Source organism: Miniopterus schreibersii, assembly GCF_964146895.1.
Source record: "Miniopterus schreibersii genome assembly, chromosome: 15".
NCBI classification, from domain to species: Eukaryota; Metazoa; Chordata; class Mammalia; order Chiroptera; family Miniopteridae; genus Miniopterus; species Miniopterus schreibersii.
In genome coordinates this window covers 16194789-16219579 of record NC_138115.1, presented here as the reverse complement: position 1 = coordinate 16219579, position 24791 = coordinate 16194789, and the positions used below count along the sequence as shown (strand labels likewise).

The 24791-nt window shown below is 44.0% G+C and overlaps 1 protein-coding gene across 2 annotated transcripts in view; it reads left to right on the top strand.

Annotated features, from left to right (window-relative positions):
* The window catches only part of CACNA2D3 (calcium voltage-gated channel auxiliary subunit alpha2delta 3), a 768096-nt gene that overhangs the window by 141761 nt on the left and 601544 nt on the right, over positions 1-24791 (top strand). For both annotated transcript variants that reach the window (XM_081159441.1, XM_081159440.1), the window contains exon 3: positions 18620-18736. In XM_081159441.1, coding sequence (XP_081015567.1) covers positions 18620-18736 — 117 coding nt within the window. The remainder of the gene's footprint in view (positions 1-18619; positions 18737-24791) is intronic.

Genomic DNA, 24791 nt, shown 5'->3' with positions numbered 1-24791 from the left:
AACATGGCAGTTTACCTGATGGAGGTTTTATAGGATGTGATGTCCTGTCGCCAGGTGATGGACTTGATGTAAAAACTGCCACGGGCAATCTCTGCCACGTGGCCCATTCTCTGAAATGGCCCTTACCTGGACTCCCGTATCTGACCCTTCCAGAGGATGTTGCATTATATTGTTTGACTCATCAGTTCACAAAGGATTATTGATTTTCTGGTGATCTATAGCTTCTTTGCCTTTGGGATATAAGCTGTCCTGCAGAAAGGAGAGGGAGTGGAGGTTGTTAGAAGACAAAAGTCACCATGTGTACCCACCCCCGTCCTAATTTCAGTCCCCTACTGTTTTTTTATATGTAGCCTCTTCCTTGCTTTTCTCTCTATTCATGTAGGAAATGGGTGTCTTCACTCTATATTTGGCTTTTGACTGTGCTGCTTTCTGGGTACAAGTGTTACCACTAATGTCATTGTTATCAGTTCTTATAGCTGATGGCCCACTGGATGAATAGGTCTCTTTATATTAAGTTATAATTATTTATGTTCAAAGATATAAAAAGGGAAAAGAAAATATATTTAACAAATACACAGATTGTAATTTAAATATAATAATTATACAGGTTTTGTACATATATAATAATTTCACTAGGGATTTTTTAATATTGAAATTGCAAAGGTGTACCGCATTTATTAGTTAGCCGTTTCCAAACAAACCTTGGTTATTTTATGCATTGAAATAGTCCTGAATTTCCTATACTTGCTCTAGTTTTCTTTGTTTTCCCACTTTGTCCCTGTGCACCTCATGAAACAGCAGGCACACGTGGACACACACCTTTGTGGGAGGAGGGGAGACAAGGATGGTTTCCTGGGAACTCTGTTGCTTTTGAATCAACCAGTGTTTGGAAAAGATGAGTCATATGACTCAAGCAGGCAGACATATGTCTCCCACCTGACCATTGTTTAAGATTCCTTATGTAGATTACAGAATATGGAATTTAAGGGAAGGAAAGGAAATACTTTCCTAAAATTGAACTGCAAAAGCCCAAGAAACAAACATACAGGCAGCGCTAACCATTCTTGTCTCACTTTGTCCCGTTTTAATTCAAGGTCCAGTTGCACTGAGCTCAGATTTGCTGCAAACCCTTAGCGCTGTATTCAGTTTTATATCAAAGCTGTGTGCTGGAGCAGCACAGTCTCCTCTCCCTGGTAAAATCCTCCAGCCAAGGCTTCTAGCCTTGCCTGTCTGCTGAGAACAATTCGGCGCCTCTCAGGTGCGGTAACACTGATGGGCAGCCTCTGGGGAGTTAAGTCCCTGTGTGAGACCTGAGGACTGGAGATCTGGGAGTGGCTGGGATAGCCCAGGAGGCTGCTTTAAAAATGACTTTGGTTTGTGGAGGTTGTGGAGAGGATTCTCTACCATGTCTTTCAGGCATTTGGAAGGTGTCCCCCCCCCCCCCAGTAGAATATGTTTCTCAGAACATTGCTGAGCTTCCATGGAAAAATTCTGAAGGGCCCCCAGTGCGGAATGGAAACAGCACTTGGTGGGTCTTCCAGTTCTCGATCTGGAGTGTAGTTTGTTCAGGCTGTTCACCGAAAGCGTCCCTGCAGCTGAGCATACACTCTTCATGCACATGCACATCCCCCACCTCCCAGGACCTTTGAATAATCGTCAGTGCTTGGACTGAGACGGCCTTTCACAAAGCCTGATTACACAGGAGGAGGCTGTGCCGTTGTCTCCGTGAGCTCCGGGCTGGACTGGCCTCCTTGTGTGATCTCTGTGACCTCACCCTCTCCCGTCTGTTCACTCCTCCTTCATCAGTTTCTCTCTTCTCCGCCACCCGGTTGTACACAGGGGCATTTACTTGGACTTGGTTCTGGACTCATTTCCCCCTCTCCTGCTCTCATCTCTTCCCTTTGCCTCTGTTCTCTTATTGAACACTCCCCTTCTTTATTTTGGTGGTCTGAAGGATGAACTGTTTTGTACTTAAGCTTCCTGGGGAAATAATCTTTTTTGTTGTTGTTAATCCTTACTCGAGGATATTTTTTCAGTTGATTTTTAGAGTGATTGGAAAGGAGGGAGGATTGGAGGGAGGGAGAGGGGGAGAGAGAGAGAGAGAGGTGTCAATGTGAGAGAGACATATTGATTGGGTGCCTCCTGCACATGTCCCTACCGGGCCAGGGATCGAACCAGAAACCAAGGTATGTGCCCCTTGACTAGGAATCGAACCTGTGAGTCTCTTCAGTGTGCGGGCTGAAACTAACCACTGAGCCACACTGGCCAGGGCCCTGGGGAACTAATTTGAAAATATATCCCATTGTAATTATAGCACATTTAAAATCTTGCATTTTGTTTTTTCTACATTAAGGTATTTTTATTTATGAATCTGCTAATAAAGTATACATACTTTGTAAACCCATCAAACATTTCACAAAGTGGCACCAAAATCAGTCTACAATAGAATTATCTCAGAGTAATATCCAGAAATCCCACATTTTTAGATGATCTGCATTTTAAAAATACTTCATTTCCCCAAATATTTATGTGAACATTGAGGTATTTGTCTTCCTAAAATGAGGTTTTTAAAAAAAAAAATATCTTTATTGATTTCAGAGAGAGGAAAGGAGAGGGGGAGAGAGAGAGAGATAGAAACATCAGTGATGAGAGAGTCATTGATCGGCTGCCTCCTGTGTGCCCCTGACCGGGAATCGAACCCTGATCGCCTGGATCCTAGGTCAACACTCAGCGGCTGAGCCACGCCCGGCCAGGCCCTAAAATGAGTCTTGGAATGTTCCTTCCTTTTCAAAATTTTGGAAGTTTTTGAGAAGGACTAGAGTTACTTCTTCCGTAATTGTTTGGTGGAATTCACCAGTGATCCTGAACTTTTCCTGGTTGAGAGTTTTTTGATTATGGATTCAATCTAGTTACTCATTACTAATCTGTTCAGACTATTTCTACATGATTCAGCCTTCCTAGATTATATATTTCTAGGAATTAATCCATTTTTTCTAAGTTATCCAATTTGTTGGTGTATACTTGTTCCTAGAAGTATCTTATAATTCTTCGTATTTCTGTTTTATCAGTGGTAATATAAACCAACGGAAGAAATTTAGAGCCCAGAAATAAACTTGTGCATATAAGGTCAACTAATACAGTAGTGTCTCCTTCTGGTGGATACACATGCCCAGTGGATGCCTGAAACCCAAAGTAGTACCAAACCCTATATATACTGTCTTTTTTCTATATATACATACCTGTGATAAGCTTAATTTATAACTTCGGCACAGTAAGAGATTAACAACAATACATAATAAAATAGTGCTATTATAATAATGTACTGTAATAAAAATTATGTGCATGTGGTCACTTACCTCGGGATCCCTTGCTGAAGTCTTCGTATAAGCTCAATGCTTTCTAGTGGAACACGCTGCCATCAATCGGAGTATGTTTTCTGTTTACTTTGTTTTTAAAAAACAATTATCTTTATTGTTGAAAGTATTACAGATGTCCCCTTTTTTCCGCATTGACCCCTTCTTCCTATGACTCAAAGGGTAAATGCTGGTGTTTTGGGGAACTGGGATTAAGGGTGTTTTGTTCTATTTGCTTATATCTACCTTCTGATGGTTCTTCCTACAGTGAGAACATTTTACTTTTATAATAAGTAAAATGTCTCATTTGACCTTCAACTATTTTAGGAGAGTTATACAACGGGGGTTGTGGAACCAGCCTGCCTGGATTTTGAATCCCACCCTTTCTACTTTTCTCCATTTCAGACTTTATTTTTCCCATTTGAAAAGCACTATCACAAAATTTTTTTTAGAAAACTGGAAAAATTTATCCAAAGCTCTGCCACCATGACCCAGCCATAGTCAGAATTTTGCTGTGCTTCCGCCCAGTGTCTTTTGGTTTGTGTTTTTACATGACTTTAATTATCAACGTAATGCACTTCACTCAGCATAATTTCCTGAACAGATTTCTGTGGTCGTGCACAGTTGCATGTACATTGGGTGAAATATATTTTTGATGCAGTCATTTGGTAGCTGTGGACAATGGCCAGGCTTGTTGACTGGACTGTTTAATTCATGTCTCAAGTGTAAACCTGAGTCAGTTACATTTGTCTTTGCATGTTATGAGACATTCTAAATTTTTTTGAACTTGACACTTTATATATTTTTAATCACACAAATAATACATGAATGTACGTTCTTTGTGAAGAATTCTAATAACCCAGTATTATAAGAGGAAAATTTTAGTTCCCATTAATTGTGCTTTAAGACCCTGGCCTGAGATAAACAGTTTCCAGTTTATATTTACCCTTCCGTGATCCATTTGAGAAATTGTTATTGACGGAGCTCCCAGAGAACCTCATAAGCTATAATCTATACTTAACTTAGACAACAGAACCATTCGCCAAAATGTCCATAATTTGATGTATATGGGTAACATCCAGAAAGCTTAAATTGGACTGTAAATATATGCCAGTGATCAGACAGAGCAAATGACATAGGCCAGCAGTTGTCAAGAGGTGCTGAATTTCCTGCTGCTGTCTGTGAACTGGGGGCAGATCCTTGTCACTGTTCACACAATAGGTAATGTCTCCTGGGACCTCTTGCTGTTCTCAGGTAGTGCACAGGGGTGCTTATCCCAGGTTCACAGCCTTGGGGACAGCTCAGGGGGCTATGAATCTAGGTGGGAAAAAATGACATCTTGTGTTTTCACTGACCTCTAACCACAGTGTATTCCTTTATCTTACACATGGAGGTAATAAGCTGCAGCAGTGCCTGTGACTCTGTCCCCAGCAGAAATCACAAGTATTTTCATATCATGTCATAGTTGACCCAGACATCTCTTTGCTGTTGGTGCTCACCCTTGACACCCATGATGATGGCAGTTCATACTCACCACTAGATCTTGTTATTTTAATGCACTCTTGAAATACACCTACATTACTATATACAAATGTGTGCTTTGAACATTTTCAAACTGAATTTCGATATAATTGGTCTTCTACCTATGTGTTTACTTTTTTGCGTTTAGAATATCATTCTGAAAAGGGTCCAGGGGCTTCACCAAATGCCAGGGGCTTCACCAAATGCCACTCCCCTGATCCCCCCCAAATCCCCGTCTTAAATGCATAGTTTACATGCTAATAAGAATAGGGTGACAGTATTGATTAATTTTTTTTATATTTTTCTAAAGGCATTCAGGAGAAAAAATACTGGTAGCATAGTGAACCAAATGCCACTCCCCTGATCCCCCCCAAATCCCCGTCTTAAATGCATAATTACATGCTAATAAGAATAGGGTGACAGTATTGATTAATTTTTTTTATATTTTTCTAAAGGCATTCAGGAGAAAAAATACTGGTAGCATAGTGATTGTGTGTGTGTGTGTGAAAGAGAGAGAGAGAGAGAGAGAGAGAGAGAGAGACATTAGTTAACATTCCTTAGGGTTGTAGGATTTTTCAAACCACTGTAGGAAAAAACCCTATTTCAAGAGTAATATGTGGGCTTCTCTCAATGTACTTATAGCTCTCACCTCCAGGGCCTTGTTTCTATGCCTGGCAGCCCCTAAAACATGAGGAGTGTAGTGCTTTTGTCTTCCACGTGGGGTCTCTAGGGAAGGCAGCCTCGGGTTCTGACCCCTGCATGGCCAGGGGACGCCAGTGCCGGGACCCTGCTGAGCCAGTGGGCACCTGCCCCTCGCTGGCTGCTCCCTCTCGGTGCCTGAGATGCGTATTGTGGTGGCGGTCACGGCGGCGCCTGGGTCAAGGTCAGTGCTATGCCTGAAGGCACTCCGCACTGTCCAGCGCCCCACTGACTCGTGGGACACACGAGCCTGTGTTATTTCGTCTCGGTCTCCTTATGTGAAGACGAATGAGAAGGAAGATGTTTGCTCACATTTTGTGTCTAGGTGCCAGAGTGTTCAAAGAAAGGGACTCAGTGGGAGATTTCACACAAAAACATGGATTTCTGGCTTCGCCTAACAAAAGGAAGATTGGATAACTGCAGTGTGCTCCTCACCCACAGAGATCAGCCAAATAGTGACCGTCATTTTAGGATGAGACGAAGCTCTGCTGTTTGCCCCAAATTTCCCCTCACCTGAGATGACCTGTCTGGTTTTTAGAGGTGTTTGAGTTTGTGGCTTCTGGAATGGATTGTTTCTAAATTTCTTTCGGATTCTATCACTGTGATTTTTAAGATATCAGGAGAAGTCCTGTGTGCTGGGCTCAGTGAAGCATGTCAAAAAAATTATTTGATTCTGAAGTTGGTGACATTTAAATTCTTGGAAGGCTCAGATTATGTTTTGCGTCTGAGCAGTGGGGTGACTGTGCTGTTACACCTTCGCTTTTGTCACTGCTGATGGCAGGTGAAATGGGAGGGTCACCTGCTGCAAACTCCCAGAGTAGCTGTGGCAAACGTGAGGCAAGAAGATGTTTCCATGAAAATGTTGATGCTGTGGATTGTTTTTCTGGGCCTCTGATATCAGTATTAGGGAACATATTCTTCTCACACTTTTTATAAAGGAAGTTTTCCAATACGAGAAGGGAGACTCAGTCTTCAGCTTTTCCTTTCCACAGGAGGGAGGGCAGCTTCATAGCTGTTAAGCATGATCTCACCATGGTTCTCTACATTCCCTAACAAAAAGCTGGGGTCCAGCAGCGCCATCTGCATTCAGTTTGGAGTCGATGGAGTTAAAGATTCAGAGGCAGGGTCCTAACACTCACTCCAGCTTTTGGCTCTGTAAGTACAAGAACCACTTGAGCAGCTGCAAATAGTATTAGCGCTAAGCTTGTTACGGATCTTGCAGGCTCATTCATTGATTGCCTTCGATTTTCAGGACATCTTGGCTATAGAATTAAAACGACTTTAGTTAAGCCAATTAACTTTCCTGGAGCCTGGGCAACTAATATCGTATTCTGGAGAAGGTCATCGATGTTAATCAAATAGCAGTTTTGTTTGAGCTGGGATTAAGGAAATCGTACAAAAGGTCTAAGAATTGTTTATAACGTATTTCTCTCTGTGTTGCGCTAACTTGGCCTTTAACATCTGGGCCTGACCGTAATTACACACACAAGTGATTGGGTGATATGATCCTTCCTGTAGACTGGGACTTGATTGTGCCAGCTCTAAAGTATCCATCCTGCAGATGGTTCCAAGCCAAGTTTTAATCTGAGGTTTCATCTGTCTACAGTTTATCAGCACTTTTATACTAAAGTGTGGCTGCTAAGAGCATAGACTCTGGGGCCACGCTGCCTGGGTCTGAATCCCGGTTCTGTGACAGAAGCACAGACAGCTAACAGACCCCTGGTGATTTAAGCATCTATTTCCACAGTGTTGACTTAGAGCCTGGATGTGGCTCTCCAGCCACTGGTCCCATTTCCTGGGCTCTCTTACACTGGGTCGGACCATGTGGCTAGTTCCTGCTAGTGGAATGTGAGCAGAGCTGGCATGTCACTTCCAGGCTAAGGAGCTCAGAAAGCAGGTGCTGCTTCTCCACACCCCCTACCTCCATTTGCTGGCTGAATGCAGAAGGCTCCAAGACCTAAGGGGAGAGCAGAGACACACTGGAGGATCCTGGGTCCCTGAGTCACTGTGTGGAAGGTCTTTGATGACAAGGATCTCCCATGTGGAATGGTTACAAGAAATAAACCTCTATTGTGTAAAGCTACTGAGATTTGGGGATATTCTTATTAATGTACCTTCTGACCCCCTAACTAATACAACCACTCGCTGGTGGTGTAACCTTGGATAAGTTACTTAATCTCTCTGTGCCTCAGTTCCCTAGCCTGTAAAATGGAGGGAAATAGTATCTATCTGACCCAGAGGAGGTGTTCAATTAAATGCTGGTTGCTATTATTAATGATAATTATTATTATTGTCATCCCTTCTGATTCTTGGGGAGCAGGAAGGATGAATTATTTTAAATTGGAACATCAGAAAAATGTGTTTGAAAAAAGCGGCCTGAAGGAAATAATCTATATCAAGTAGTCCAGGCTTTGTAAAGTAATGTTTTATTATTTGCAGTTTGGCTGTAGTTAAATTGGTCGGTGTACATAAAACACACTCATAAATGCGTACAATGAAATTTTTCTTCTCTAACACCTGTCATCATTATTTTGGGTTTTAGTGTTGTGAGGATGTATGCACAGCATACATATTTGCATTCAGAGCCTCAGATCCCCCATATAGTAATTCAGAAATTACTCAGGAATGGGATTTTTTTTAATAAGCACTGAGACCATTTGATTTTGTTCAGTAGAGAGATGAATTTCTCTGCCGCCATGCTGGGCAAGGATGGCTGTGTCAACAGCTGGTTTAGTAGCCTGCCTCTGACTTAATTTCCCTTATATAAAACAGGAATGCAATGTGGTATTCACACTCAGTTTTATCAGCACAGAGCTACAACTTATCAGTGGTATTTGTCCAATTGTCTGTGTTGAACAATAAAAGCTAATGAGACTCATCAAGATTTAAAAATAAGTATCGACAGTAAAACCGGAGAGGAGAGATATTCATCTTTTAATTCAGCACCTGACAATCTGAAAGTAGCAGAAGTCAGTCCGAGAGCACCCACTGCGGAGCCAGCGGCTCTGAAGGCCGTCTCCTTGGGACTCTCACGAAGAGGGACTCCACACGGCTACGGGCAACAAGGGCTCCAGGGACCCTGGGGCTGGGGACCCCGCTAACTCTTGGAACAGTGCTCTCTTGAGAGTACCAGAAGGAACCTCGATAAGTAGCTTAAATCACACTACTCCCCCCCCCCCCCCCCCCCAGCTAGAAGTTCTTAATAACTTCTGCCCTCAGTGGAGGTCCATGTCCATGCTTCTCACCCCATGGAGTGAGAACTGATTCACAGGTGATATACCAAGCTCCTCCAGTGGTCTCCAGGTACCACAGCCTGCAGAAGTTGGAGCCCAACTGCTCCTTGTCTCCTCTCTGTTCTTCGGGTTATAATTTAATGCCCTGTCCTCTTTTCTATTCTGTCATTTCTAAACCAAGGTCTCTTCTTCTTATGCAAATTGTGTCTTGTTCTGATGGCTTTGACAGTGAAAAACTGCATTCTTCAAGGATTTTCTTCAAGCTTAACTAGGCCTGAAAGAGCACTGCATCAGGAGTGGGTGTGTATTTTTTTTTAAATTGTGACCTTGGAGACCTTGGTTGGAATATCTGTGTGAACAGGATTGTTTGTATGAACGGCACCTCCCATCTTCAGATATTAAAACAGTCTTCTGTGGCCTAGAGTTCCACGAGTCTAGTCAGGTTTGTTGTTGTTATGGTTGAGAAGTAGTGTTCTTAACATCAGCTTAAAGGATTTGGAAACATATTTACTTGGAAACATAATTGCTTTGGAGTGTTGTGTTTTGAAGTGACACTCTGTGTGCGATAATTGAGTCAAGAGGAATATTAAGTACATTTATGTCACAATGAGAAAATGACACTACCTATAAGGCGAGAATCTAAGAATTGTAGATGATTCATTTTTATAACAACATCTCTAGTAACATATCTAAAAACTGTCATCCCCATCCCCTTATATAAAGATAGGCTTTTGTCAGCCAATTTTTGCCAGAAGGGAGCCATCCTCAGAGTTACTGCTGAAGACCACTCAGTACCTGTGAATGTGTTTGGAAACTGCCACTCCCCAGAGCAGCCTTCAGCGTTAGCTCACCTCTTAGGTTGTGAACTTTGGTTGAGAATTTCTTCTTATGGTTGAGGCAAGAGAATGACTTTTTTTCAGAAGTCGTATACCAAATGTCAGAATTTATTACTAACCTCCACCATTGCCATCACCAGTTTTGATTACTTTGTGTCCAGCTTTCTGTTGGGTACTTTACACACTTGAGCTCATTTGGTCATCTCAACAAAATGAGGTCTAGTATCATCCACTTTACTGATGAAGGAAAGGAGGCTGATGGAGGCCAGGTCACTTGACATAGCTGGTGAGTGGTGATGCTAGGACTTGAACTTAACACATCTGGCTGGAGAGTCCCTGGTCTTAGCATCATGTCAAATTGCCTCGTGAGTGGGATACACATGGTTGATCTTCCTCTGACTTGAACCCTGGTGAGTGATGCTAAACCAAGAAGGATGCTGCTACCAGCCTCCAAATCAATAGTATTCCAGCAAGGTCCATGTGGATTCCTTCGCACCCATCCCATCGTGGTCAGGACTCTGCTGGAAATAAGACAGAGGAGACAAAACAGGAACTGCATCCCTTTCTCCCTGGTGGAGGGACACATACGCTTACGTGTACATGTACATGTACATGGAAGGAGATTACATGCCCTCTAAAGAGACTGCCCCCAGCTCCCTTTGTTCCCCACTGTCCATCAAGCCTTGTTCATAGAGTCCTGCCTCTGCTTACTGGCCACTTTATGTTGGCTCATGACTGTCTCATTATATTAACAGGCTACTCCATCAACCCCATCTCCCAGGAGGAAGGGAATTGCATATACTTCACAGTCACCCCCTTTTCTAGGAGCCTTGGCTCATTTATTGTTTTACATCCCTCCCTGGGACCCCTTTCCCGCCTGATGACTGATATTCTTCCTGTTCCTGGCCAAGTTTTCACTGTTTACAGAACTTTTGGGTTGCCTACATTACCTGATACCCCTCCCCACTCAAGGAGAAATATAGGTCAGTGCTTTGTAGACTGCTGTACATTCAGTGGAAGACACAGCACCCACCCTCTTGCCTCTGGCGTAAGTGATTTACCTGCACTGCAGACAGGTGTGGCTTTGTGGGGGAAGGCATAGATGGAGCCGCTTGGTGGGATATCAGGGCTCAAGTTAGATTGAAATGATCCATGCACTCTGCTCCAACTTATTTATTCCTTTTTTAAAAAAATCCTTGCCTGAGGATATGTTTTTAAATTGATTTTAGAGACAGAGGAATGGAGAGAGAGAGAGAGAGATCAGTGTGAGAGAGAAACATCGACCGGTTGCCTCCCAAATGTGCCCTGACTGGGGATTTGAACCTGTAGCCTAGGTATGTGCCCTGACCAGGAATTGAACCTGCAGCCTTTCAGTGTACAGGACGACACTCCAACCAGCTGAGCCACCTGGCCAAGGCTATTCCTTATTTTTAATAAAATGAACCAAAACTTAGCTTCTTTATACCCCAAGGGAACACATGTATTTGTTCAAGGCCCCCACCCACCTGGCACATGGTAGATGATTTGTAAATTGAATGAATAAAAGTAAAAGTGATTTCAGTTTAGGTTCCTTTTTTGTCTTGGGGTGATCCTTACTTAAATGATTGGTTTAATTAATTTATCTCTTGCACCGTGGCCATTTTAGAGAACGACTGAAAATTGAACCTTAAGGTAGGAACATGAGGCATCTTCCGCTCATGTTCCTTTAAGCATCTGGGCTTAGCCAGTGTCCAGGTCCTTTCCCAGGAGCAGGGTTTCTTGGGGATATGGGTCAGGGATTTCAAGGTAAGAGCCAGAGGCTTAGGGGAGGGATAGAGAAGCAGATCCTTAAGTCGTGACTTTGAGGCAAGTCCCCAGATTCTCACTTGGGGCTGAGCAGGTCCTTGCTTTGCCATCACCCTTCCTGGACTTGCTGTCAGCCCTCATCTAGTGATTTAATTCTGCCGACTCTAGAGATGAAATTGCATTTATTGATGAAAAATTTGGCCAAGAGACTATGTTCAGACGCACCATTCTTTGGCTGATGGTCCTCCTTCATCCATCCGTTCCCTGCAGAGGGCATGTCTCACTGTGCTGAGTGTCCTCAGAGCCCCTCTTTCTTGTTTGGCTTTTATACCAATTAATTGTGATTGGTCAGAAGTCTCCTGACTGGAGCCCCTCTCCGAGGGCTGTTCCAGGTGACTCACTTCTAGATACGCAGAAGAAAAATGACCCGAATGTATGAACAACATTAAGTGTTCTGACAGTGACGTAGTGCTTTTCTCTTCTGGTGTTTGTGTGAAATGATCTGGCAAAATAGATGCTGCAGAAATAATGCATTTCTGTGCCTCCCTTCGCAAATGATGAATGTTCTTGGCTCATCACGAGATTTCTTGCCAAATGCTGATTCTGCTAACGGAAGGGGTGGAAGCTTCAGACGTTCTCCTGAGACGGAGGGATAAAAAGTTTCTCAGCCACCTTCCTTCTGTGGCTTGAATACTGAGAGGTGCTCTTGCGAAGGGCTGTGTTTTGCCTTTGCCCTGGTCTTGGCTGAAGCCACAGGCTGGGTGTCTCAGGTGTCTCTGGCTACTGCCCCAAGCCGGGGGAGGCTAGAGGACAGGGGTGGCAGAGTGCGGAGCATCGACATCATCTACCACCTTGTTGGATTTTCCTCTTATATTTAAAAGCTTCAGTTCAGGAAGGCATTAGTATGAAAATACAACACTTACTAGAATCCTCTATAGCAAAATGCCAAGAGGGAAAGTCAGGGTGGACAAGAGTTGGAGTGGCCTGTCATGTGCTGGCACTGTTCTGGGGACATCCTCCCAGTGACCCTCCAGAGGATCCCTGGGTGATGGGCATCAGTCCCCCCAGCATTCTGAATGAGGACTCTGAGGCCCAGGAGGTTAAGTGATTTCCTTAACATGACATGGCCAACCTCTCAACTGCTGCTTTGTCTGAATATCAAACTTCTGCGTGTCTCCTGGGGAGCCCGCCTCTCATTCAGGTGACTCTTCTGGCCTGTCTCCATAGCTGTCTCCAAGTTCTGGCCGCGTTGGCCTCCCAACTCCTTGTCTCCATCCAGCTTTACTCTATCCTAGGCCTTCTCCACACTAACATTTTTCAAAAGGACACACCTGATCGTCAAGTCCCAATAATACCTAGAAACCCTTCATGGCTCTGGCCGTTGCCTGTGTCCACACCCCTCCCTCCTACCTAATCAAGATAAGGTCCAAGCTCTCACATCCTAGAACACTGCCCTGATGGCCTGACTCTACTCACTACTTCTACCTCATCACTCATCAGAGTCCCCACCTTGGCCATCCATGTGCCAGTGAAGTGAAACGGGGTAGTTTCTTGAGCCCCAGGCAGCTTCTTGTCCCTGGACCTGCATACCTGCCTCTCCCTCTGCCAGGCATGCTCATCCCCTATTATGTCTCCCACCTTCCCAGCCTAGTCATCTTTTAAAGCTCCAGCAAAGTGGGAGTCACAACCTTGACCGCTGCCACTGGTACAGCCTACCTCTGTGTTGTATCTTCTTTGCCTGTTTACCCATCGGAAGGCGCCTGACCATTAGAATGCCAGCTTTCTTCGGTTTTGCTTTATTCATCATTGTGCTCGGTGCCTAGTACCTTGCCCGGCATACCAGAGACATAAAAACGGTCTTTGCAGAACAAATAAACGGAGTACTGGAGAGAGTATTCAGATCCAGACCTGCCTGAATCTTTAATCGGGTGGCAAATGTTTCTTCCAGGTTCGTCTTGCCCTGTGTCTTCCTTTGTGTTTCCAGGGACCTGCTGATACTTTCCTAATTCCCTTTTTCCAGCGGGAGGAGGACTGCTTTTACATGAGACAGCTAGTGTCAGCACAGCCCTTGAAGCTGTGGGAAACAAAGCCCATTGCTCTTCCAGCTGTGTGGGGGCCAACTGGAGGGGGAGGAGCTCGGTGGGGTGGTCTGCTTCCGGCAAGTTCTTGGTACCTTGGAGAAGAAAAGACAGGTGGTAGCTCAAATACAGCTGTGGTGTCATTTATAATTAAGGCTCCAGGCCACCTTCAGAGGGGCCTTGCTCCTTTCCCTCCAGGTATTTGTATTGTCAAGAGCTGTATCTGCTCCTGTAAGGCCAGGCTTCAAGCTCACCCCTCAGTGGCTCCGTGAAGGGATATAGTCCACTTTTGTGACACCCAATGGGCCCTGGCCATGTGGCTTTGGCTCACTTGGAGCAGCCTTGTGAGCAGCTGCAGCCCTCCAAAACGATGTCTCCAGGTTTTGGTACTTGACTCTCTTGGCGAGCCTAAGCCACCATTGGCTACAAAAATCAATGTAACGGGAAGAGGCTTGTAAACATTTAGACTATCAGTCCTTCACCCTTTACCCCTCAAGATCAAATGACAAAGCGAGTAGAAGTTAGACCTTGCTAGGCTTAAAACTCGCTCTAACCATTTGCCTTTCAACAATCCAGTAAACCTCTGTGTGCCTCAGTTCCCCATCTGCAACATGGGGTGATGCCAGCCTCCCAGGGTAGCTGTGAGGATGAGACAAATTAATTTGTGAAAAGCTTCCAGCACCGTGCTGGGCCGAGGATAGATGGAGGACTGACAGACACATTGTACTGACTTCCCCAGGCGCTGCTAATGAGGACACGCTGCTTAATCACACAGATTCTAACTGGGACCATGTCCCCCTGCAGGAATCTGTTTATTAGGTGCCCATATGCTAGTCTACATACAACTACAACTTTTATCTTTTCCAATTTCCAGGGTATGTTCATTGTAAAAGTGAGAAAATACAGGTAAGCAAAAAAAAAAAAGAAAAAAAAAAGAAAGGGAAAAACACACCTCCCATTTGTAATTGCACCACCAGCTGTGAACATTCGGCACGTTTTTCTAGCAGGGTTTGTGTGTGTGCTTGTGTGCGCGTATGCAGATCAGTAACAAAGTAAAAAGTCACTGAGTACTCTCTGTATGTTCCTCTCCTCCATTCTTTCATACCGTTTTGGGATGGCTATAAATGACTGTCACTGGGTTAATCTCTCTCTTCTTCAACATCCTTTGATTTCAGCAAGTGTAATGTTTCCTGGTAAGAGTCCGGCATTACATTGTTATGACCCAAGTCCAACAGGCATCGACACACCTTGGAAAGCAATTTTATTGTTTTGCTTATGGACTGACTTCCCCAGGGTGGTGAGAAAGTAGCATGGGCTTGGCTCGTTGGCAGAGGTACCCATTGTCACATGGCTGGCAGGGGAATAGATCCAGGGAACGGCTATGTTTGTCCCACACCTGGAGTCCTTGGCTTAGCAAAGAGCTTCATGTGGAGATCGGTTAGCTAGGTCACCGGGCACGAAGCAGTCCTGGGAGACTGACAGGTTCTCCACAAAGTCAGTGGCTCCTTTCACAGAACAGACTCAGAAGAGAAGGTGCAGGAAGATCTTATTTAAAACCTAGGGGATGGTGAGAAATGGGTTGATTTCCTTTTAGAAGCCTATTGGGAGAGAAACACGGGCAAGGAACAAAAATGGCCAGAATAGTGGCCCCCTATTTAAAAATCAAAAGATTCAGGTAAAGGCTAACTGTGAAATCACTTGCGTTTTCTTTATCTTAAGTCCCTAGATCAACGCTAGTTTCAGAATTACTTAACAGAGACTGATTTCACTGACTGTAAATATTAGACTGACGTTAGTTTTGTTTTATTTCACTCACTTCTTGAACTTGGTATTTTTGGTAGTGAATCAGCCTTGGCTACAAGTTGGTCTCCGCTGCTGGCTTTTGGAGCACATCTGGCAGGCAGCAGAGAACCCCCAGGATTTTTGGCTCTAAAGACATTGGCTTGCATTTGGACTTAGGGAGAGTTTCCAGTAATTGTCATTGAAGTTTGATTCATACAGCAGAGGACGCTGTTAGCTTGAGCCAGGCGTGGGCTGGCTGGGGTCCCACATCCCAGGCCGAGCCAGTCCACCTCCCGAGGGGTGGGGAGCTCACCCTTGCAGAACCGCAGGACAGCGCAGCTGCACTGCTGGCTTGCTCCTTGTACTAACACTGGGATTTCTCTGCAACAAGCTTTACCCAAAGAGTCCTGTGAGTGTCTGCTGTGAGCTGGTGGGTGACCACGGGGACCTGTCCTTCCTGGACCACAGAAGTTGCAATGCCTGGAGAGATGAGCACTTATGCTCTGGGGGCTCGGAGGGAGGGTGTGTCCTCCTTGCCTTGGGGAACGAGGACCCCGTTGTTGAGGTGGAGGGAAAAGTTAGAAGGGATACTGGTTTTTTAGGTGAGATATAGGAGAGAGACTCTCAAGACAAACACATAAGATTTTTATGGATGTTTTCAGGGAGCAAGGAGAAACATGTCACTTACAACTCATGGTCCATTACGGGACCATGAAGGGCAGCTTAGAGCATCATATAAATAATGTGGCAGGTGTCTGTCTTCATCCAGACTTAGGTGGTCTGAAAATAGCACTTTGTTTATTTTTTTTAGGATTACCTTAATTCTGAGAAATGCCAAGCCTTTGGGCCTGATGTTTAGGTGAGAGGCCCCAGTGCCCAGTCTGAGGGTCCCTTCCTGTCCTCTGCCAGAGTCCAGTGGTGGGCCCTGGGGACTCTGTGTGGCCAGAGGCCCCAGACCCTAGGAATTTTATTTTAATCTTAAGGTTTGGAGGAATTCTCTCTTTACATTGGTTTCCTTAGAGTCACTCCCTCTGTCCTCAAACTCTCATCTATTTTTTCAAGACACCCGGTATTAATGCCTCAGAGAACTTATGAATCTACCCTAGGAAGGGAAGTGTTCTGTCACACACACACACTCACGCACGCACACACTCACTCACTCCCCTTTCCTTGGGGCAAGGGAAAGACCAAGCCTCCTTCATTTACATTTTTGAAGTTAAAGGAGGGAAATGGGGAGAAAAAATAAATTGATATCTCAAAAATGATCCTGATGTTAAAAAGGCATTATATTTGCCTGGCCAGCGTGGCTCAGTGGTTGAGCATTGACCTATATGATCCAGGATCCAGGAGATTGAGGTTCGAATCCTGGTCAGGGCACATGCCTGGATTGTGGCTGGATTCCCCAGCACGGGGGAAGGGTCGTGCAGGAGGCAGCTGATCAATGACTCTCTCATCATTGATGTTTCTATCTCTCCCTCTCCCTTCTTTGCTCTGAAATCAATAAAGACATATTAAAAATAAAATAAAATAATAGCAAACATTCCGACTTTCAGTTTATGTTTTAAAAAAAAGTCATTTATATTTTTCATTTCCAAAATGACTGTCAAGGTTACTGGAGCCAAGGTAAGATGTGGAGCCTTTATTTCTCCTAAATAGGATCTTGGGGTGAAGGATTATTAACTGATTCAGGTTCTCCCCACAAAGAAGAGTAAATGTGAAATCTCCAGTATTTTCAGTTCCCAGCCCTTTGATAGCTGCATAATTGTACGGGGATCCTGTTGACACTGAGTATTTGGAACTCGCTTTGAAAGGTTTTTATTAATAAACAGTATTTCTTTTCAGTGGGACCAATATTAAATCTTTAGTTAAACCAAACTTTTTAGTCTTAGGACCCCTTTATAGTCTTACAAAATTTGAGGAGCACCTTAAGACCTTTCGCTTATATGGATTATGTTTATTTACATTTGTCATTTTAGAAATTAAAACTAAGAAATTTAAAAATTAATTTAAAACTTAGTTCGAAACATAAAAACTCCTTGCATGTTAACATAAATAACATTTTATGAAAAATCTATTTTCTGAAACAGAAAGATTTAGAGGGTTGACATTTTTTTTTCCTCTTTTGCAAATCTCTTTGATGTTTGGTGTAAGAGAAGACAGGTGATTTTCAAATCTGCTTTTGTGTTCAGTCCATTCTGATTTTGTTAAAAATCTATGAAGAAAATCTGACTTCACATAGATATGCTGTTGGGAAAATGTGGGACTTTGTGGACTCCTGAAAGGGTCTCAGGGACTCCACAGGGGGTCCTGGACCACTGTGAGAACTGCTGGTTTAAACAGATAAACTACCAGCGTATGTGATGGGTTTTAAATGAAAAATTGCTTTTGAGAATTTGAGTGGACACTGGGTCAAATCAGTTCCTTATGAGCAGAGTAATAAGTTAAGAATATCTTATGTAAAGTGTTGTTTTTATGGAATTTGTACTTTATAGTACATGCTCCTTTCTGTGAGCTCGGAGAAAGTACATATGAAGTCCTCAATAATTGAATTGAATTGCTGAAACCCATTACAAGGACTCTACTATTATAAAATTTTTATAACATGCTCAGCCATTACTTTCTTTAATTCCTGCTCCAGTTCAGGAATTGAGGAGCTTTTTCTGTAAAGGATCAGAGAGTAAATATTTTAGATTTTCCGAGTCCTTTGGTTTCTGTTGTGACTACTTAACTTGATTGAATATTGAAACACATGGGTATGGCTTCTCCCAATAAAACTTTATTTATAAAAATAAGTGATGGATTAGCTTTGACCCAAGGGGTGTTGTTTGCTGACGCCTGCTCTAGTTATACGTTAGAGTCATAGCCTTGAGAGGATTATTCCCCAAACTCTCAGTCTTTGGCCATGAAAAATTAAGTTAGTGATGTTCAAGGAAAAATAAAACACAGACATTGAATTTCTTCCTTTTTACTTTATGACACATCTGGAATAGTCAGTTTCCAGTGGTGTTGGCTGCAGGCAGATCTCCTGAGGAACGGCTGACTGTGGGCAAATTGGAAGTATATAGAGTGTTGATTTCAGGAACCTAAGAGGATGAATGATAGTTTATTTGCTTTATGGTTTATTCCTTTCCGAGAGCATCAGAGCCAATTTTTACATTTCCTCTTAGTTGGTTCCATAATTATGAAATAGAGTCCCATCTCCACCAACCCAGCAGAGACAGTCACATTGTAACTTTGCTTTTGCCGCCTCCTGGTAGGTAGAGTTGCTAGGACATCGTGGGTGTGGTGTTGGTGGGATCGTGAGCCTTCATTGTTGCCCTCCCTCCTTACAGAAATACAAAGAGTATGAGAAAGACGTTGCCATAGAAGAAATCGATGGCCTCCAGCTAGTGAAAAAGCTGGCAAAGAACATGGAAGAGATGTTTCACAAGAAGTCCGAAGCGGTGCGGGTAAGTGCCTGTTTCCAGCTCTTTAGCCTCCCAAGACACAAGACAGCTTCAGGGAACTGGCTCTGCTGAAACCAACTCTAAAGACCAAAGTTGACTCTGCTAGATGTGAGCTCTTTCTTCTCTTGAGTCTAGTTAACCAGAAAAGTCATTGCCAGGGGCAGGATTGCCCTCTCCATATATGGTTCAAGTTTTCATCCTATAATTTTATGCCTTCATCAGAGGTAGAACTAATTATACAGTCATAGAGGATGGCTTATGCCTATGTGATACATTTCCTAATTACAAAAAATCATTCAAAGGTACATTGTGGTTCAGCTAAGCAACTGTAACAAATTCAAGCAATGCTTGCCAAAATGTGGAACTGGAATCTCAATGGAGTAAATGAATCTAGATGAAGTCAGAGGTTTCTCTTTATCACTATCGGAATAGTACTGTAATTATAATGTTTGTCATGACTGGTAAGATCTCCCTGAAATTTCATATTATCAGCAGGATGAATGAAACTACAGTGCCCAGATTCATCTCCAAGGTGGTTTCCGACTTTATTCCTTAGAGCCAACTGAACAGGCTATCCTTCATTCTTGCTTTAGGACATGGGAATGTTGCAGGAACCTACATTAATGCCATATTGGCACAGGATTATAGGAAAGAATGGCAATGTGCAGAGTTCTTTATTTCGAATACATAGTTTGCTTGCCTTTGGTTTTAATAATTATCTCCAGAATCACTTTGTTATAAAAGAACACTTCCTACTTTAGCTTCTCTCACACTGAATTGGACGAATGAAATTTCCACAAGTTATTTCTGCTTTAGACCTGATGACCCCGCATGTTTGCTGGGCTCTAAAACCTTGCAGTACTATTTTGACTTGTGGGAGGAAGGGTTTAGTTTAGTAGGTAAGAGCATGGTTTTGCCCTGGGTTCAATGCCTGCCTTTGCCATTTCCTAAGCTTTGGCCTTTGGAGAAACAGTCTTCATGAGCCTCGATGTCCTCATCTGTAAGTGGGGAAAACACGCAGGAGGTATGAAGATTAAAGGTATGCTTTCGAGCCACTTAGCACAGACCCTGGCATGTAAACAGTGCTCAGTCAGTGGTAGCTTCTGCTGCTACCATGATTATTCATTTAAATAAGTTGACACTTTTTGGTGGAAACTCTGAAGTCCATTAGAAGAAAAAAAATACTTTTATCTGTCACAAGTCCAGCCTGAGTGGCTCAGTGGTTGAGCATTGACCTAGGATCCAGGAGACTGAGGTTCGATTCCCGTCAGGGCACATGCCCGGGTTGCGGGCTCGATCCCCAGCAGGGGGCGTGCAAGAGGCAGCCGATCAATGACTCTCTCATCATTGATGTTTCTGTCTCCCAGTCTCCTTTTCTCTCTCTGAAATCAGTAAAGATTATCTATCTATCTATCTATCTATCTATCTATCTATCTATCTATCTATCTATCTATCTATCTATCATCTATCTATCTATCTGTCATGTATCTATCTATATGTCTTTGTGTCATCACCTTGAAACAGGTGGTATTCTTTATAGCAGCATGGTAGCCATTTACATCTAACAGTCAGAAACCTGAATAAAAAGCCCACCACTATTACTATTCTTTATTTATAAAATGACCACTCCTTTGGTGGAACTTTGAAAATACAGGGGTGGGCAAAAGCAGGTTTACAGTTGTGAGTACATGAAGCACAGAGTTTGTTATTGTATTATTATTTATTCATTATTGTATTACAACTGTAAACATAGTTTTGCCCACCCCTCTATATTGGAAAGTATTAAACAGAAAAAAATCCCCCAAAGTCCCACCACCCAGCAGGAAACCACAGCTGTGTTCCTGGGTGTTTCCTTCCTTCCCTTGGTTTTCTTTGCACTCTTAGGCTTGTACCTCTGTGTTTTTCTTTCTTCAAATTTGCAGTTGTATTGCCCGTTCACTTTCTCACCCAGCCTCTTTCCACTGCCTTACAGCTTTACGGTGTGAGCATTTTCTTGAGTCACTGTATTTCCTGATTTTTCTTAAATGGCTGCATAATATTCCAATCTGTAGGTATGTTGTAACTGATTTGATTGCCCCTCGGTATCTGGATATTTAAGTTGCTGTGATATAAACAATGCTACAGAGATCAAGCAACTCAGCACCTATGTGTTGGGTGCTCCTCTAAGGACTACACTCACTCACTTTTTCTCGTACCAGCCCTGAGATGGGGGTTCCTGTCACTCTGTTTTACAAAGGAGAGACTGAGAGGCAGAAGTTAGGTTGCTTTCCGAGGTCACATGGGGAGCGAGAGGTGGGCCCCAGGCACATGGAGACCTTAGTCCACATTCTTCACCCTCCCATGCCCTTGGCACCCTGCAATGTGTGACACACTCCTTAAGATGAATTACTGATCTCAGGGGACACTTCAGGTCTCCCGGGCTCCTATGTACATGAAGGCATTTCTGTCCAGAGGAGGCTGTGCCAATTCAGTTCTTCCATCAGCAGTGGCATGTGAGTGCTCTTTTTCCTGAACTCTGCAAAAACAATAAATATGTTTATTCTGCTGTAAATACAGCATTATCGATCTGAGAAGGGGAAATGCTACTATTGTTTTAACTTGCATTTCCTTGTGAATCACAACATTTTAGAGCAGAAAGAGACATAAATATTCTCTGGTTCTGCCTCTGCCGTTGACGGACAAGGAAGCCCTGGTGTGTGGAACTCGGGGGCTGTTTGGCACGCCACCCGAACAGGAGGCCCAGGGGGCTTGTGTGGCACGTCACCCCGGCAGGAGGCCCAGCCAGCACCAGAGCCTGGGCCTGGCTGCTCAGAGGCAGGGGCCCATGAGGCAGGGGGAGCCACGGGCCAATCTCAGTTGTGCCCCATGGTGGGAGGCTGATGAGAAAAGCTGAGAAACACAGGAGACCCCTTTTCCTCCCTTACCTCCCCGGAGATGTTAGGAGGAGTTGGTGACTTACGAATCCATGCTTGTCTTCATTGAGTTCCCTGTGCAGGAGGCCCTGTGCTAAGCACTTTACAAGTGTCCTCTCATTTCATTTTCGCATCCACCTGGTAGTGAGACTCTGTCACCATCATTGTTTTAGAGATGAGCAGACAGATTTGGCTGAGTGAGTCCTTTGTCCAGGTTACATGGGCGGGCTTTGTGGAGTTCTTTTCACAGCCAGGTGTAGAATTGCAGAGCCTCAGTGTGAAGCGCCTGGCAAACAGTAAACTTTCAGTATGTTTGCTGTTACTGCAGCTTAAGGTGTGAACATTTAATAGCGAGGGAGTCTTGCAGGTTTAGAAAGTCCCTGGGTGATGACAGGATGGAAGCAAATTTTTGAAACCTTTTTGGTTTAAATTAGTGAAGTTGGAAAAAACAAAAGACTGCTATGATTGGTGTGGTTCCTTTGAAAAGGAAAAAAAAAGAAGTCACTCTGTTTGAATTGAAAAGTTCCCAGAGTAAAGGCATTCAGGGTTCTCTGAAATGTGTATTTCATGAATTTTAAAACAAATGTACAAGGCCCTTTGTGAGTACACAGGATGCCATAAAGTCTGTGTTGCCTGGTCCAGTGATAGTGCCTCTCCCCTCCCAGTCTTAAAACAGGAAAGAGGGCTTGTATGTCAAGTTGGGGTTTGGTATAGAGACAGTTTCGTCTTTGAGACTGGCCTGGTTGGTCCCCGTTGTCAGCTATGCAGCTCTATTGGCAATAGCCATGAACCATGTGGCATTTGGAATGAGATGAGGTGGGCACTGAGAGGCTGCTGGATGCTGGTTTATGTTGAAGCCAGGGGAGCAGAGGGCGTGACTCCTTTACATACCATAACGACACCTCACTTCCTGAATAGGAATGGTTGCTATGTGCCTGTGGGATTTGGGGCCATTTGGAGAGCAGAGACCTCCAACCCCACTGTGCCTGTGGTTTGCAGTAGAGTCATTATCTGCAGTGTTACCCCAGAAGACACCTCGGTGCACTGGGGCCCACCCTTCCCCATGCCACCCACCGAACAGTGAGGGACCTCCTTCCCAAGTGGCCAAGGGAAAGAACAGATTTTAGAATTCACTTCATCCCTGCGATGCACCGCGCCTAGCAAGCGTCCATCTCCAAGCCCCCATCCCCACCCTCAGCAGTCTGAGTCAGGCCGGAGGCTCTGCAACTCCCCGAGTGTCTGCCTGCCAGTACCTGATTCAGTGCCAAGTGCTCATCAATGGTGAGTGGCTGGGGGGACTCGGGAACATATGTGAGAAAAAAACTGGCTCACAAACAACACTGATTATTAAAATTTCCATTGCTGTACATAAAATATTTATGAGACTGGCAATAGCAATTTGGGAAACTGCGCTAACACCTTTAGTCTGTGAAGGCAGTTAAGTTAGTGCCGGGGGAGGGAAAGGAGGGGTATGTGCCGTAACCCCATCCCCTGACATGCCTGTCGTCTCTTGGCCGTTACAGTGTTGGTCCTTTCTGTCTCTGGCTTGATTTCATCATTTTACCCTGTCACTTTTCCCAGTGATTAGTTGAATCAGAGTGATTTTATCATGCTCATTCCTATATGAATTACTCTGCACTATGCAATTATCCTATCACAGAAAGTCCTATTTTCTAGCCGTCAGATGTCTGGAGTAAATGGGGAACCTAAAGTGGCCTGCCCATTACATAACCTCTGTCATCTGTCTGGTAATGGACTATACGCAACTTTTTTTTTTTTCCCCAGGCCAGCAAATTACAAATCACCTTAGCTTTAATAATTGCCATTAACATAATGGTGCCATCATTATGGTAGCATTTCTTAACTAATAGTTTCTAGCATGTTTTAATGCGATTGGTGGTTTAAATCATTTTCCCAAATCCACTTGGAGGCTTGATGCAGGTCGTTTTCACTTAGAGCCAAATTGAGTTGGATGCCACACGCTGCTCCTTTGTTTCTGAAGCTTTATCTCCCCACTCCTTTGTTCAAACAAACTCATGTGACCAAGCCCTCAATTAATGTTGCGGAGCAGTTTATCAAGTTTTAAGTCCTATGAATGGGCAAGAAATGGAATCAATTTGCTTTCAGCTCATTAACATTTGAAGGGAGATATTTCTCGTGCTGGGCGTGGGGGAAGTAGTGTTCATCAGTCCTGTGCCAGCGGATGACTCCCGTCGGGCCACTCCTCAATGACACCCTGGAAGTGCTCTGCCTGTCACAGGTCAGAGCTCCTGTGAAATATTGGCGGGAGGCGCATTTGACACAGCTCCCCTTTCTCTGTCTTGCTAATGGTGACAGATTCTCCTCCCTGATTTGAGAGGCGGGGGAAGGGCAAGGAGGTGCATCCCATGGCCTTGGCTGTGTGGACAGGCTTCCCTGCCTTTCCTTTGTCTTTAAGATCTGAGCCTCCACTAGGAGTAGCACAAGCCTTCACACAGCTGAGAGGCCCTCGGAGCTCCAGGGATTCCGAGCGGCACAGTGCAGCATGCACTTGGGGAAGATTGTAGGAAGTGACTGAGCAACTGCAGCATCTCTGATTACAGGGATGCACTTTTAAGACAGATGCCAGCACTGCCAGGGGACACAGTGATCTTGTGTTTTCGAAAAAGCCCATATGCTCAAGATGAGCAGCACAATCTGAAGAGAGTAGCTGAACCAGGAAATGGCAAAAAGAAGGACTTTGGAGAATATCTAAATGTATACTAGGGTTTTCCAGAATGGTTTTCGAAGGGTCGATTGATTTCCAGAGTGGTTATTGCCTTTGATTGTTGGAGCAGCTCTGGGCGGGCGCTGCCTTCGTCACACTGATTTGGGCCAGAATTGTGACTTCCTTCCGTCTTGGTTTCAGGTGTCCCTGGTTTACGTAATGGGCAGGTACATCGCTTTCACTGTTGGGCTCTGCAGAGTTCAGGCCTCCAGAAACTTAAATATGTTTCACAGAGAGAGAGGATTATAGGATGGTATCTATTACAGCCACATATCTGCCAAAATATTAAGTATTTTATTTGCTGTTCAAATTCATTCCCTCCCCAAAAGAGTTAATTAAAAGTACCTAAAAGAACAAACTTCAATGGGGACAGTGAGGAGACATAAAAAGCAGATTGTAG